This window comes from Macrobrachium rosenbergii, chromosome 1 (genome assembly GCF_040412425.1).
Source record: "Macrobrachium rosenbergii isolate ZJJX-2024 chromosome 1, ASM4041242v1, whole genome shotgun sequence".
NCBI classification, from domain to species: domain Eukaryota; kingdom Metazoa; phylum Arthropoda; class Malacostraca; order Decapoda; family Palaemonidae; genus Macrobrachium; species Macrobrachium rosenbergii.
In genome coordinates, this window is record NC_089741.1 from 18404099 (window position 1) to 18419753 (window position 15655).

Consider the following 15655-nt stretch of genomic DNA (forward strand, 5'->3'; position numbering starts at 1 on the left):
GGCAGGTTTAAATTAAGACTCGCCAAGGTTCCCCTGCGAAGTAGGGAGGTCGTTGACACCTGACGAGAGCTGTCCGATCGCACGTACAATAATGGTTAGCAATCTGGGGTTGGTATTTCCTCCTCTCTTCTTCTTCTTCTTCTTCTTCTTCTTCTTCTTCTTCTTCTTCTTCTTCTTTAGTGTTGGAGGGCGGAATTACTTTTATGGTCACTGGACTTACAGAAACTGAAAGTGACTAGTCGGAGAGAAGGGAGGAAGTGCAATCATTGTCTATTTTTACTTTTTACTGGAGATTTATTTGGACTGTGAGCAAATTCAGTCACACGTATTTGCTTAACTCATTCTGGTTAGGTAACACGATGGAATTCAATTTCGAATTAGAAGTCATCTTGACATTTTTTTAAAGTGTTTAGATTGCCGCAACGCATATCACTAAAAATGACGGAATTTCCTGTCGAATGAGAACCGGTGTGTTTGGGAGTAGCCAGAGAATTCAATGAAAAAGTATAAAATGTCTTCTGGTATTAAAAGGAATTCTTTCCTATCATTTTATAGTGTTTACTTGACAGCAGGAATCGCGGAAACCCATTTGAAACATTCCTTGGACGCAATTGTATATTTGTGGTTGGCGCAATTACAAAGTTATGGCCTGCGGAGGTGTGGAATTGAAACTGAAAATTGCAAAGCTGGAAATTTATATTCTGTTGTTTATGTTGTTGTCATTTTTTTTCTCTTTCTGGTTTATTGTTATGACTAGCTTTCAGAATAAACCTGATAGGTTCCAGCGCTTGGCCTTAAGGCCTAAACCTCATGATCAGGCAGTAATTAGCTTTCTCGGAATCTGCCAGTGTACGAAAAAGCAATCAAAAGACGAACCAAGTAAAGTATGGTCAAGTAGATGTAACAGTAAGATAATAAGCAGAAGTAACAATTAAAGATGAACAAGTAGGCAAATACATTTGTTGACGTAGTGAACTGGCATTCGGAAGTGATATGCAGTTTTTTTTTTATTCTTCTCAAGAATTCAATTAACCGAAGGACAGTTAAGCTGAGAATTAATTAATCTCGAAGAGAATGGAATTATGTGTCTTGACTAAAATAAAATAACTTGCAACTCAAAAGTAGTAATTCGTTGATATTGACCTTCGTAAGAGCAATGCTTAGATATTTATGGTTTTACTGGCGCTTACACATTTGCTACACCGCTATTCGTCAAATCAGGGAAGTTGAGAGACGTTGGGTCGAGTCATTTCTTGAATGGGTGACCGCAAAGGTATGATCTACACTTACGGCACTTAGGCTCCCTTGAATGTACACCGGGTTGTTTTCTGGAGCTGCCAGTTCTAAAGATTTGAAAATGCGATGATGGAAAAAGTCATTTCGGTCTTGAAAAGGAAAATCCGCTCATCAGAGTAAAATGGAAATGATTTTTAACGAACCAGCGAAGTTCCATTTCTGGAAATTAATCTTAATGAAGGATAAAATGTGCTGTTCAAAGTAAAGTGAGAATTAATTTGAGGGAGTCAAGATTTCTCGTCCAAAATTTGATGAGGGAATTCTGAGCGAGAGCAGAATATTGCCATCTCTTCCAGCGTTATTCGCGATCTCAGTGCAGAGCTGAAGTAATCTTATCTTGTCCAGGCATTAGGAACTTAAAATTGAAATTAGCTCATAACGAATAAGATGTCTGGAGGACTTTGCAATTGTAGTTTTCTGGAAAGTAAAGGGAATTGTGTTCGAAAATTTTTTTTTTATATGAATAGCATGTTTGGTTTTTGTAGTTTTATTGCGCTTCGCTGGAATTGGAAAGGTTTTCTGTGGCCTTTGCAGGGACTTTTGGTTTTCTGAAAAGAAAACTATTGTGCTGGCTTTGTCTGCCCGTCCGCACTTTCTTCTCTCCACTCTTTTTCTGTCCGCCTTAGATTTTAAAAACTACTGAGGCTAGAGGGCTGCAAATTGGTATGTTGATCATCCACCCTCCAATCATCAAACACACCAAATTGCAGCCCTCTAGCCTCAGTAGTTTTTATTTTATTTAAGGTTTAGCCATAACCGTGTGTCTGGCAACGATATAGACCAGGCCACCACCAAGCCGTGGTTAAAGTTTCAGGGGCCGCGGCTCATACAACATTATACCAAGGTCACCGAAAGATCTATTTTCGGTGGCCTTGATTATACGATGTACAGAAAACTCGATTGCGCGAAGAAACTTGGGCGCATTTTTTACCTTTTTTTATGGACAATATAGTGTATTATTGCAAGACTGGAAAATAATTTAACGGTTGAAATGGGAAGATTTCATCTGACCTGAGCAAGGGTTTAATATAGAATGCAAGAATTTAATGGAACCGCAGCCTGTTCTGAATTTTATAGACAAGGTAGGTGCGCTTTAAAGGCACACATTTCGGATGAGGTGTTCGCAACATAGCTGGATTATAAATCTAAAATTGAAGTGCGCGCCTTGTTTTTCCGAAGGGAAGTAGCTGTATTTGCTGTATGTATGTAGGAAGTAATACTGTTTGGGCATTTCTGCTCTATAGAAAAGAGAGGGATGGATGGCTTATGTAAATACATACGTATCTATCTACACTCATATTATAATATATAGATTTGTATATAATATATATATATATATATATATATATATATATGTATATGTATATATATATGTATGTATATATATGAAATATATATATATATATATATATATATATATATATATATATATATATATATATAACATATGTATATATGTATATATATACTGTGTATGTATAAATATATATATTATATATATATATATATATATATATATATATATATATATATATATATATATATATATATATTATATATATATATATCTGAAAAATCCTGTACTCTTATAGACTGCTCTTCAATATGATTGAATTTAATATTTACATTTGGTCAACTGTGATGGGTCGCAGTTAGGATGGAAATCTGTATGGCGGGAGCAACTTCATCCCAAAAGATTTGAGAACCAAAAGTTGCTCTCTTCAGAACAATCTGCAAAATTTGCATTCAAGAATAGTTTTTAGCTCTCTAGTTCCAGAAGTGCAGACTTATTATTATTATTATTATTATTATTATTATTATTATTATTATTATTATTATTATTATTATTATTATTATTATTATTATTTTCCTTCCATTCTTTCCAGATTCCACATGGGTTGGCTCCAGGTCAAAAGATGGCTGTCCTTCCTGCCAGCGGCGTTTGTCGTCTACATACTACTCCACTACCTCGTCTACCAGCCAGACCTGACTGGACCTCAGCCACCCGTCCTCGGTGAGTGACTTGAGGGTTGTTGGAGGGTGACCTCCTTCTCCAAATCTCGGAAAGTCGATAGGTAGTCACTCAATTTGGGGAAAGCTTAACTAGGGTCGCTCAGGGTGACATTACTGGACATGTACAGCAGGTGTGCATGTATGGATAGTACAGTATATATGAATAGGTATGAATATATATATATATATATATATATATATATATATATATATATATATATATATATTTAGTTAGTTATCTATATTTTTAGATATTTCTCATATGAAACTCCTATTAAATTTTTTTTTTTTTTTTTAGTTTCCTATGTTAATTTATTACGGCGTCTGTAACCTAGATTTGTGAGGCCAGTTTCAGTAGCCATAATGAAACAATCAATCAGCGTGACATTATACTGGTCACCCAGTTGATACTGGTGAGATTGAAGAAGTTGCCGGTAATACTGCTAAACTTAAAGTTAACAACTCTAAAATAGATCAAAATGGTTTTGCTCAAGTTGTTAGGAATATTTGGTTTACTCTTAAGTTGACAATGTTACGTTTGCTTATGGTTGACACTGCAAAGATTGTTCATGTTGACGATAAAAAATTGCTTAAATAGACTTTTTCCGTAGGGGGTTAGTGCCGTCAGTGCACCTCGCACGGTGCGCTGTAGGCATCACTTAGGTTCTTCGCAGGGTACTTTCGAACCCTAGCGACAACCCCTTTCATTCTTTTTACTCTACCTCCATTCATATTCTCTTTCTTCCATCTTGCTATCCACCCTCTCCTAACAATTGTCTCATAGAGCAACTGCGAGGTTGCACCTTTCAGACCTTCCAACTGTCAATTTCCCTTTCAGAGCTGAATGACCTCATAGGTCCCAGGACTTGGCCTTTGGCCTAGTTTCTATATTCTTAAATGTTTTTTTTAACACACTTGTAACTCTCCTCTATTTCAGTCGATATTAACCATTATGCTGTTTCTCAGTAATTAGTGTTACTGTCTTGATTTTTTCAAGGTGAAGTAGTCTTGGGATTCTGTTGATTCACCATCATGAGGATTGGGATTTATATTTTAGGCCTCTCTCTCTCTCTCTCTCTCTCTCTCTCTCTCTCTCTCTCTCTCTCTCTCTCTCTCTCTCTCTCTCTCTCTCTGCCGCTCAAACGCATTCCTTTATTTGCGAAAAGGATACTAGAGGGTCGGTTGGGCCGAAAATTGGATCAATTGTTTTCAGAACATGGAACGTTTTTTTTTCAGTTTTATATATTGTAGTTTTTTTTTTTTTTGTAAATAGATAAAATTATCTCAGGAGTGCAATTGGGCTTTACTCTCTCAGTTGTAAGTTAAAGATTATTGAGAAAGTGAGAGAAGATCAATAGTATTGCTTTAATGATAATCATTGGCATTTATTGCCCACGTGCCAATTTCCACTCCTTTCCTTTATTACCGTTAATATTTTCTTCTTTTGATTGTTGCGAATTATCTAGCGTTACTATTACCAAAATCTATGAAGTAGATTTAGTTGTACCATGTTCATTGCCTTCCGGTTTCTTATAAGAGAGTATATGCTTAGTAATAATAATAATAATAATAATTGTGTGAAACGCAATGGTTAGCTATTAATTTAGACTTTGTAACACTTATAATCTACTTATGATAAACTCTTCGTTTCGTGATTTACTGTCGTCCAGCCCGGGACCAGCCTCTCTTACCACTGACCTCATCACAAGTATGCCGATTGACGATACTTTACTTTGAAGCACGAGAACCTTGGGACTGTCCGTAACGTCCCTAGGGTCGGGACTTACCGTCTCGACCCGCCGTTTTGGTATCGTCGTTTTTAATGATATGGGACTACTACTACTACTACTACTACTACTACTACTACTACTACTACTACTACTACTGCTGCTGATGCTGCTACCAATAATAATAATAATAATAATAATAATAATTATTATTATTATTATTATTATTATTATTATTATTATTATTATTATTATTATTATTATTAAATATTTGAACAGTTTCGACGATTAGAAATAAAGCATAAAAATAAAGAAAACGAACTGAGGTTTGATGGTTTGTCCGAGAAATGACGACTTACAGGAACCTGTGTCGAATAACAGTTCCTGCAGGGAACCGATGAATTACATAATAAAATGCGGAAAACAGAACAAGGATGAAATAGCGAAAACGGAAGTCGTGGACTAAACCGGCCAAGGTGACGTATTCCAGTGATTTGTATAAAATACACTTCCGGTACAGAGCTATAAACTACAAAATAAATAACTAAAAAAAACTGAAATATACTTTAAAACAAAATTATTGCTTTAGGCTCTGAAGTGACCTCATACAGTAACCTACATAAAAAATTCGGTTCCGGTAACACGCTTTACACGAAAGATAACTTGCCTAGTTAACTTGCCTAGTTCACGCAAGGTACGGACCCTAACGGGCCACTCCGGTCCGTGCGCGCTTCAGCACGGACGTCTCGGCACGTACAAACGGTGTTAGTGCAAGCTTTAACGAGTTTGCCTCGCACGCAACCGGTTAGGCAATGTATTACGGTCGATCTTTATTAACGATCCAGCGGCAACACATTACTCTGGTAATTATCCGTTAAGCAGTTCGTTTTAGCCTCTCTCTCTCTCTCTCTCTCTCTCTCTCTCTCTCTCTCTCTCTCTCTCTCTCTCTCTCTCTCTCGTGTGTGTGGCGCTAGCTAGAAGTTTCTTGTGACAAATTGATTTTTCAGGAAATGGGGTAATTATTAAACTCTCTCTCTCTCTCTCTCTCTCTCTCTCTCTCTCTCTCTCTCTCTCTCTCTCTCTCTCTCTCTCTCTCTCGAGTGGCGCTAGACCTCTCTTGTGTTTACCATAGAGCCATTTGATTTTTCAGGAAATGGGGTAACTATCAGACACTCTCTCTCTCTCTCTCTCTCTCTCTCTCTCTCTCTCTCTCTCTCTCTCTCTCTCTCTCTCTCTCTCTCTGTGCGGCTGAGATACGATGGCACCGGTCATCTAACTTAACCCAATACAGAGAGCAATTCTAACTTGTTTTGGCGCCTGGTGTCCTATTCTAAAGTTAGGTCAGATCTAATTACTTTTGAAACACTGCTACGGATAATCGGATAATGTCTAATCCACGTAGGAGAAGGCCTCGACGAGATAGTTTAGTTACTCTCCCCGAGAGTAGGGGAGCCTCTATTCAGGTAAAATGTCAAATCTGAATGGAAAAACTTAATATGAGCAAGTTCTCTCTCTCTCTCTCTCTCTCTCTCTCTCTCTCTCTCTCTCTCTCTCTCTCTCTCTCTCTCTCTCTCTCTCTCTAAAATACTTGAAGTTCTATGTGATGGGATCTGTAGCTCAATGGTTTTAAGTTGTACTTAGAAATAGTTTAAAACCTGTGAATAGACCCCGTAGAGAAAAGGTTTTGGAACATGCAAAACTGACAGAGTACATGTCACCTAAAAAATTCCTAAATATCGTTTACTTAGCCTTAAAATTAATTGTTTGCATTGGTTGAAGTTGATTTGCTGCGAGATCTTTCCTCGTAAGTGCCTAAAGATTTTGACGGCATCTTTTGTAGTGGGGTTACGCCTTTATAATGTTCTTCATTTAATCAGGAAGTTCGATATTGTGATTTAGTCATGGTTCTCAGTGTTTTGTTCAGCATTGCGTTTTGCTGCGTTGAAATACCAATAGCCAAAATTATCATCGTTTATGTATATTAGTTCACACACATAAGCCTATTATTATTATTATTATTCAGCGGATGAACCCGATTCATATGGAACAAGCCCACAAGGGCCATTGACTTAAAATTCAGGCTTCCAAAGAATATGGTGTTCATTAGGAAGAAATAAGAGGCTGCAAAGGGAAAGGCAGAAAGAAGAGATCCCACTCACTAAAAAAGAAAAAATAAATAGGTTAATAAATAGATAAAAATGTGAGTAATACCCCTTAGAGAATGTTAATCTTCCGGTTTCCAGCAGTTATTTGGAGATGAGGCTGCTAGCCCAGTCCTGTTCTCCTCCCTGGCTACGACCCAACACAGTCAGCTGACTACCAGGTACATGGTAAACTATCCGATTCAAGAGACACAATGGAGGTTTTCAGGAAACCTGACCTTGTTTCTGATATAGTGCGTATGGTGAGCTTTATGTAAATATGCGTACGTTCGTATTTGATAAGCCACGAATGCCCATTCATATCTCATTCATTCTACCTGAAAAACAACTTGCACCCAAAGAGAATAAGTGCATCTGTCTCGGCCAGGACCCGAATGTCATTTGGGTGCTGTACTGATAACTCGCAGGAAATCCTACTCAAGCAAAAGTTGTATAGAGCCAAATTTGGCAATGGAAATTAAATCACTTGTGGATTTCCCTCTTTCTGCTAATTCTCATTTATTGAATCCAAAAGCCACGTGTTATGATAAGTTTCCTGTCTCTGGTCTTGAAATCTTTGATCCTCTCAAGTTAAAGCCATTGTTCTTGCAGTTGATGTAGTTGGGGAATTGTGCATATTTTGCGTCTGTTTTTGTAGATTTACGATTGATGTTAATATGAAGTAAAACAAACATTCTGGGGAAAGTGAGCACATACATACACGCGTACATACACTTAAGTATATATATATGTATATATATGTGTGTATATGTGTATGTATAGATGTTCATATACAGTATATATACACATATAAAACGTGTGTTTGTAGAGAGAGATAGAGACCGTACATTGAATCTCGACAATGCTTACCTTGGTTGGACTGACTGAGACCCGTTTATGTCAATTCCTGAAAATTTGATATATATTTTTTTCATTCGAGAGACCGAATCGAATGGCAGTATAATAATTTTCCACTTTAGTCCGATTAATTTATTGATTAATCGATTCATTTTTTCCACGTTGTGGAAAGTCCGATAAAAAAAATGTTATATAACAAAAGTAACATTTACCTCTTTCCGTCATAGAATAAAGCCTTGTGAAACTGATGCCTTCTGCGTAGTGAGAAGCGAGGTAGGCTTAATACAAATCTTGTATTTGTATATACTGTATATATGTGTAAGTATTTATAGTGTAATACTGCAAAGAAAGAAGGTTCCTAACTCTTCTTCTAACTTGATTCAAGGAATCTCTCTCTCTCTCTCTCTCTCTCTCTCTCTCTCTCTCTCTCTCTCTCCTCTGTCAGCAGAATGAGTTTAACCGAGGATTGAGCTTGAGCGCCCATTGTAAAACGTTCCTAGTATTTTAGTTCCTCGTTGTGGGGGGGTATAGTTTTCAGCTAGCACGCTGCTGGCCCAGCGTTCGATTCCCCGACCGGCCAATGAAGAATTAGAGGAATTTATTTATGGTGATAGAAATTCATTTCTCATCATAATGTGGTTCGGATTCCACAGTAAGCTGTAGGTTCCGTTGCTAGGTAACCAATTGGTTCTTAGCCACGTAAAATAAATCTAGTCCTTCGGGCCAGCCCTAGGAGAGCGGTTAATCAGCTCAGTGGTCTGGTTAAACTAAGGTATACTTAATATGAAGGAAAGGAAGAGGTCCACAGAAAAACAAGACGATGTATTTTTGCTGAATTAGTATCGTCGGTTGTTTCAGTGTTGGTCAGCAAATAACTCTTAATAATATCCTGGTTCTGGCCTTTATTGGTTTGATAGAGTTCAAAGGTCCACAGCAGGCTTAATCTAATCATTAGCCGTCCTTAATATACTTGCAAGAACAACCGCCTATCGCAAATAGAAGGCGAATTGCCTCATCAATGAAGAATGATGATACTGATGCCTGCAGGGGCTCTTCTGCAGGTGGCCAAACCGCTTCCGGTATTGCTCTAAAAAAATAAAAGCAAACTCGACGCAAACCGCTATCTCTCTTATTAGAGAATTGTGACGCTGCACAAATTTTCCGACAGGCAATCAGTCCGGTTCAGACACTGCCGAAGTTTCCTCACTAAATCACATTAACCTGTGATTGAGCAGCATCGTCTGTAATTTGGAGCCAATTTTGAGGAGAGTAGTTTTGGAGTAACTAATTTTGTCACTCAGTAATTTTGTATTGGGTGGATTAGCACTGATCGTACTACCTTCCTCTGTCAACATTGTCGTGTTTTGGATACAATGTGGCCATCGTTACTCTTATGGTCTATCAACATTGTTCTGTATTGGACAATATAGCACAGCCTAACTGGTTCACCAACGAATAATGACACCTGTGAAGTCTTTGGAAAACTTCGAACAGCGTCCAACGTTGCCTGTTAGCGAACAGAGTTATTTCCGGGTGTGTTTTTGAAGGTATCATTCGGTCCATCAGTTTCTATTGACATGACAGAAGCACCAGTGGCCGAATGGCACCTTGGTTACCTGGTGTCCTGCAGGTCATTGATTGATTCCAACTGCAGTGACCTGCCGGTGACATTGATAAAAATACAGTAATCATAGCGCAGTGATTGCATCATACATTGAAAATATCTCTTCATCATGTCAGGGTCATAGGATTTCAACATGCAATCCAGTGATATATTTCTTTACCTAATGATTACTTGTAATTGCAAGTACTGTGACCATTTCTCTTCGCCATTGTTTGAACGTACCATGCATTGGTCATTTCTCGTCGTCACTATGATCAGTGAAATATAAATGCAAATTGCATAAAACCACTTCTCTTCCCCGTTATGAGCAATGCCATATAATTGCTAAATGCATTGATCATTTCTCATTGATGTCATCAGTGACATATACCACTGGATGGCCATCTCTTGTCATATGATGGTGAGTGACGTGTGATTGCAATATTTGATGACTATTTCACTTCACTTTCATGAATAGTGATATGTGATTACAGAGGGTAATTATTGTTTGTTCATCGTCATCATCAGCAAATATCATTACAGCCCGTTACGATTCTGCATCGTTATGTTATAATCATTGAGCATGCAGTGATCGCTCATCCTGAGATGAATGGTTTGTAAGTGCAGCATGCAATGGCCACTTGTTGAAATTTAACAATATATTCTGAAGTGCTGAAGTTTTAAGATTCCCATTCAGTTTTCTGCGCAAGAAAGAGAACCGTCGTTAGGAACCACAAACAAACGGTTGTAATGACGTTAGAGTCACGTCATATCAGTAAAGCAGACAAAAAGGAATTACCACAAATGGATTCTGGTGAACGTTCAGTCAAGACTTCTGAAGCAGCCCTGAGACTGGAAGTCTTGCGCTGTGAGTTCGTCATTCATCACTGATCCAGCACTTGATGGATGAGAGCAAGAGTGACAGTGATTACTGTCAGTATTTGAAGCCGTACCATCTTAGGCATGAATACGCGCTTGTTCTCGTATACACGCTTTGTGTGTAAGTGTATATTATATTGTAATATATATGTGTGTGTGTGTGTGTGTGCATATACAGTAAGCATGTATGTGAGCGTTTGTTATGCTTTCCTTACCATTGGGAAGACCGGAAATCGGCTCCGTTGTTATTATTATTGTTTATAGCATGAACCCTTTCCATATGGAACAAGCCCACAGGGGCCGTTGACTTGAAATTCAAGCTTCCAGAGAATATGGCGTTCGTTAGAAAGAAGTAACGGAAGGTAATGGAAAAAACAGAAAGAGGAGGTCTCTTACCAAAAAACGACCGAGCAGTATAGGCTCCATGTTTGTTAAAACCATTAGCCAGAGCTGGCCTAAACTGTGAATTAGGTACCTGGTAAAGGAATATATATATATATATATATATATATATATATATATATATATATATATATATATATATATATATATATATAACCCTGTAGGAGGGTAGTGCCGTCAGTACACCTCACATGGTGCACTGTAGGCACTATTTTAGGTTCTTCGCAGCGTCCCTTCGTCCCCTAATCGCAACCTCTCATTCCTTTTACTGTACCTCCATTCATAATGTCTATCTTCCATATGACTTTTGCACCCTCTCTAATAATTGTCTCACAGTGCAACTACGAGGTTTGCCTCCTGTTACACCTTTCATATTTCTTACTGTTAGTTTCCCTTTCAGCGTTGAATGACCTCATAGGATCCAGCGCTTGGCCTTTGGTCTAAATTCTATATTCCTATCCCTATATATATATATATATATATATATATATATATATATATATATATATATATATATATATATATATATATATATATATATATATATATATATATATGTAATGTATGTATGTGTCTGTGTGATAGTGAAAGGGCCAATTTATATTCATGTTAGCCCTAATTCGTGCAGCGGACGCGTTGTATAAACTTCTCCGCCCATCCGGATTTTCATATCCTGTTCCAGATAACGTTATCGCCTTCGTCTCCATGTCCAGCTTTTTCAGAGCTCGTTAGGTGTTATCGGTAGGTCGAAGAAGAATTTTTCCCTCCCCCTCTCTCTCTCTCTCTCTCTCTCTCTCTCTCTCTCTCTCTCTCTCTCTCTCTCTCTCTCTCTCTCTCTCTCTCTCTCAAAAATCAATCGGTTAATTTTGGATGTAAAGCATGTGGCTCGCTTGCCACACTTTCGAGACATCTCGAGTTGGAGCCCTTACGAAGAGGGAACAATCTGGGCTCATTCGTTATTACCCATTTTACCATTTTTTGTCTTTCTATAGAGAGAGAGAGAGAGAGAGAGAGAGAGAGAGAGAGAGAGAAAGTGCTGTGCTGAAATATGAACCACCATATGATAATTAAAAGGGAGGTTGCTCTCAGCAAGGCATTCCTCAACACAACAGGGGTGAAACACTCTCTCTATCTCTCTCTCTCTCTCTCTCTCTCTCTCTCTCTCTCTCTCTCTCTCTCTCTGGAAACAGGCTATGGAGGTTCAAGGTTATAAAAAACTTTCGTTCAATTTTTCGTTTTTCCATTTGCGCAAATTCTGAGCAAATTCCTGGGTTTTCTCCCCTGGCAATTTGCATAACGTTGTCAAAAATCCATTTTTTACCTCTTAATTATTTTTACCTACATTACTGTGGAAGCATGTTCGTGTCGTTTTTCAAGTTGACAGACATATTGTTTGTGCTGTCGTTAATTGTTTGACTATTCATTCATTATGAATAACTGTATACGCTTTATTCACGGACGCGTGGGCGTATTGTGTTGAGAGAGAGAGAGAGAGAGAGAGAGAGAGAGAGAGAGAGAGAGCTTTTGCTGTGCGTGGGTAGGGTGAGAGAGGTGGGAGAGAGAATACTGCATACATTAATGAGGTGAGAAAAGAGAGGCTGCGTGGGTGTATTAATGGAGAGAGAGAGAGAGAGAGAGAGAGAGAGAGTTGCTCTCATGCATTGTGAATTGTGCCAGTTAACGGAAGTACGAGTACGCATGACCATACATAGCCTATTTTTTACGACTCTCTCTTTATTACACATTGCAAGTGCTTAAATTTGCAGCGGAATGAGGACGAGACTCGTAGAGTTGCCAGAATCGAGTGAATTTTCGCGGCAAGGAATCAGTTCCGTGTTCAGATGGTCGCTTTGAGTAAAGAAGAAATACTTAAGAGGGCTCTACTTATTTTTGGATGCCAATCTAGTGACGGGGCGTTGCTATTAGTTGCAAGATTAGAAATTATTTTGGCAAATTTACTCGAAGTCATGAGACCCCCACATTTTTGCAGAATTAGTCAACAGACATTAGTTTTCTGCAAAATTAGTCAAGAAGTATGATTAGTTGAGAGACAGCTGTTATTCTGCAAACTTGGTCAAGAATCGATATAACTATGTGTGTTTTTCTGCAAAAATACTCGAGACGGCAACGTTTTTCAGTAGCTTTTGTCAAAAAGCTGTAAAACTAGATAGGGGCTTTTTCTGTTTTTCAATTTTTTTTTTTTTTTAGACAACTAGTAGAGATTTTTTTTTTTCTCAAAATTAGTTGAGAACTTACAAGGTTACATAACCGTTTCCTCTCCAAAATTGGTTAAACGACAAAGTTAGCGAAGAGATTTTATCTACAAAATGAGAAAAGTTTTCATGGAAAAGATGCTAAGCTTTCAACAAAATTGCTCAAGAAACGTAATTTTTTAGAAATATTAGTCAGGTGATATATTAATTAAATTAGTAAAAAATATGGCGTTCATTACTGTAAATATATGAATGATGACACTGGCTTCTTTTCAAGATTAGGAAAAATATGTTTACTTCTGTAATATGTTGAGACTGCGTTTTATTTCTTCAAAATTCATTACAAGACAGCAGTTTCTAGTTTTCTGAAAAGAAAACTATTGTGCCGACTTTGTCTGTCCGTCCTCACTTTTTTCTGTCCGCCTTCACTTTTTTCTGTCCGCCCTCAGATCTTAAAAACTACCGAGGCAAGAGGGCTGCAAATTATTGTGTTGATCATCCACCCTCCAATCATCAAACATACCAAATTGCAGCCCTCTAGCCTCAGTAGTTTTGATTTTATATAAGGTTAAAGTTAGACATAATCGTGCTTCTGGCAACGATATAGGATAGGCCACCACCGAGCCGTGGCTCAGACAGCATTGTACCGAGACCACCGAAGGATAGATTTGTTTTCGGTGGCCTTGATTATACGCTGTAGCAGCTGTACAGAAAACTCGATTGCGCCGAAGAAACCTCGGCGCATTTTTTACTTGTTTATTTTTATTATTGTTTTTTGGGGGTCAAAATTAATTAACGGAACTACGTTTCACTGCAAATTAGATTTAATGAGACGTAGGATTTCTGCATTATTAGCTAAGAGATGGCGTATTTTTTAACATGATTTCTCCCAAACTATCAAATGCTCTACCTGGCATCTGCCGTTTTCTGCATTATATGAGTTTTCATTTTACGGCTTAGACTAACTAGCGTTATTTTGTCAGACTTCTGAAGTCTTATTCTACGTCGTGTGAAGTTTCATTTCTTATACTGCGTCATTGTGTAAGTCTTCATTTCTTATTATGCGTTATTGTGTGAATTTCATTTCTTATACCATGTTATTGTGTAAGACTTCATTTCTTAATTTGCGTTATGTCACATTTCATTTCTTAATTTGCGTTATTGTGTCACATTTTATTTCTTATACTTTCTCATACATGTATTAGACTTTCTTATACTTTCTGACACTTGTATTAGACTTTATTTCTCGTTCTTATCGAAGGCAAACATCCATCATTTTTAACAACAAACGCTGTTCGCAAAAGGAAAGACAAGGATTGCATGTCTAAAGTAGGTGGAGTGAAGAGAAAAAAGATGAATAATAGCGTTATTAGGCATTATTACTCTGCTTGCGCTGTGTAGGAGGAAAACGAGCTGTAGTTTATGAAACCTTGTTGCACGGCTTCTTTCTAAAACTCAGAGTCGGGACGCGAAATAACTTTCGAGTGTGCAGTAGATATATAGTATAGTCTGATGAACGCTACCGTGTTTTGTCTGAATTCTCTCTCTCTCTCTCTCTCTCTCTCTCTCTCTCTCTCTCTCTCTCTCTCTCTCTCTCTCATTTGTAAACACGCACATGCGCAGGCCATCACAGGATATAATTCATTGTGTAAGATTTGCAAGTGCATGGGCTCGTATGTTGTGGTTGTGCTTGCAGAGAGCGAGGGAGACAGACAGACAGACAGACAGACAGACAGACAGACAGACAGACAGACAGACAGACAGACAGACAGACAGACAGACAGACAGACAGACACTCATGAGGATCAGCGAAAATTTTGTTTTGGTAGTCAACGTGAAATATCTGAATATTCCCAATGAGGCCGAAAACTGAAAACAAAACAAAAGTCTTTGGCAGTGAGAGTGCTTGAATCATTATTTTATGATGTATTCATCGTGTTTGATTAATATTCTTTTAACCCTGTTTGCAAATTTTAGGATTATCCATGTGCGGCGTTAACAAGATAAATGGTTTAGGTTTTCGAGCTGCGGTGTTATGGGAAACTCACTTCTTGGCTTTTATAAAAGAGAATGCTTATCAGTGAATTGTAAGTTGAATGGGATATTTTAAAAATAATGCTTCGAATGACGTAGTACTGCAGTGTCCAAAAGGTTTGTTACTGATTAATTACACTTCCTTTTTTCCTTGATAGAAGTTTACTTTGATGGTGTCTAATATGAACATCATTTTAAATTTGCATTTGAAAATTTCTAACTTCTCAAAAACTGGTGGCTTCAATCTGGAACCGTGGCTTCAAGTTTCTCCCAATTAACCGAGGGCAGAGAACAGCACCTAAGGGCGGTGTCCCTTGAGTACGTATTCAGGCATCTCTTAACAGGTTGTCGCCAAACCTTGCCCAATGCAGCAAACACAGGAGTCCTGCGTGTTTGTGCTTAATGAATAAGGGCAGCATTAATTATGTATCAACTTATAACAAAAACTGTTACTCAGAAATTTTGTAGAAGTTTTATGTAATCGGATGA

At 37.9% G+C, this 15655-nt stretch overlaps 1 protein-coding gene across 2 annotated transcripts in view; it reads left to right on the forward strand.

Annotated features, from left to right (window-relative positions):
* Positions 1-15655, forward strand: part of LOC136838659 (uncharacterized) — a 178124-nt gene that overhangs the window by 125953 nt on the left and 36516 nt on the right. For both annotated transcript variants that reach the window (XM_067104121.1, XM_067104037.1), the window contains exon 2: positions 3183-3310. In XM_067104121.1, the coding sequence (XP_066960222.1) occupies positions 3190-3310 (121 nt within the window). In that variant the 5' untranslated portion in view covers positions 3183-3189. The remainder of the gene's footprint in view (positions 1-3182; positions 3311-15655) is intronic.